This window comes from Oryzias melastigma, linkage group LG8, assembly GCF_002922805.2.
Source record: "Oryzias melastigma strain HK-1 linkage group LG8, ASM292280v2, whole genome shotgun sequence".
NCBI classification, from domain to species: domain Eukaryota; kingdom Metazoa; phylum Chordata; class Actinopteri; order Beloniformes; family Adrianichthyidae; genus Oryzias; species Oryzias melastigma.
Genome location: NC_050519.1, coordinates 15,035,906 through 15,036,615, shown reverse-complemented (window position 1 = coordinate 15,036,615; position 710 = coordinate 15,035,906). Strand labels below are relative to the sequence as shown.

At 55.4% G+C, this 710-nt stretch overlaps 1 protein-coding gene across 1 annotated transcript; it reads right to left on the bottom strand.

The window, feature by feature from the left end:
- Window positions 1–20: 20 nt before the first annotated feature.
- LOC112146462 lies at window positions 21–477 on the bottom strand (the record flags this gene model as incomplete). The annotated part of the gene is given in 1 exon segment (XM_024272303.2): window positions 21–477. A coding segment is annotated over 1 exon segment (455 nt), but the record flags the coding sequence as incomplete, so codon positions are not given.
- Window positions 478–710: the final 233 nt, after the last annotated feature.

Here is a 710-nt window from a genome sequence, read left to right as displayed (position 1 = left end):
AGAGCGCCTGCAGAGACGCTGCCAAATCCGGCTGAGAGGAGGGAGGAGGAGACGATGCCGAGCGAGGAGCCGTGCGCTTTCCAGGAGGAGCTCTGGAGCAGGACTTCGACGTGCGCTTCCGACCGCGAGCCGCGGGAGCATGGGGAGCAGAAGCGGCAGGCACGGGGGAACCCTCGTCCCGGAAACCAGCGAGGCCGGCGAGCTCCTGGATCTGATCGGCGCCCAGGCCCGGCGCGGGAGTGACATTCACCGAAGCAAGCTGCAGGCGAACATCAGACTCGCGAAGGGACGCCAAACGGGAGCTACGCCTGAAAGCAGGACCAGGCGAGGAATCAGATGCCCCGTCGGGGACGCCTGGAACGGACACAGGTACGGGATCGCAGTCGGAAGACGACATGACCGGCGCAATGTCTGCAATGCGGAAAAACAAAACGTCACTGAATTTAAAGGTAGACATTTGATTGTGATTGGCCATGAAGTGAGTCAGTACTTCGCTATTGGCTCCCGTGATTACCAATTGATGACGTGAGAGTAGCGATGAACGCCCTGCACACCTGGGAGAGTAGATCTTCCTTATTGAAATTGCGCCAAAGCTTCACGGATGAGTTTTTCAGCGTCACTCTTAGATAACATATTTCTGATCCTAGCTATATTACGTAGATGAAAAAATGCAGTTTTACAAGCTTGAGATATGTGAGCCTTAAATGATA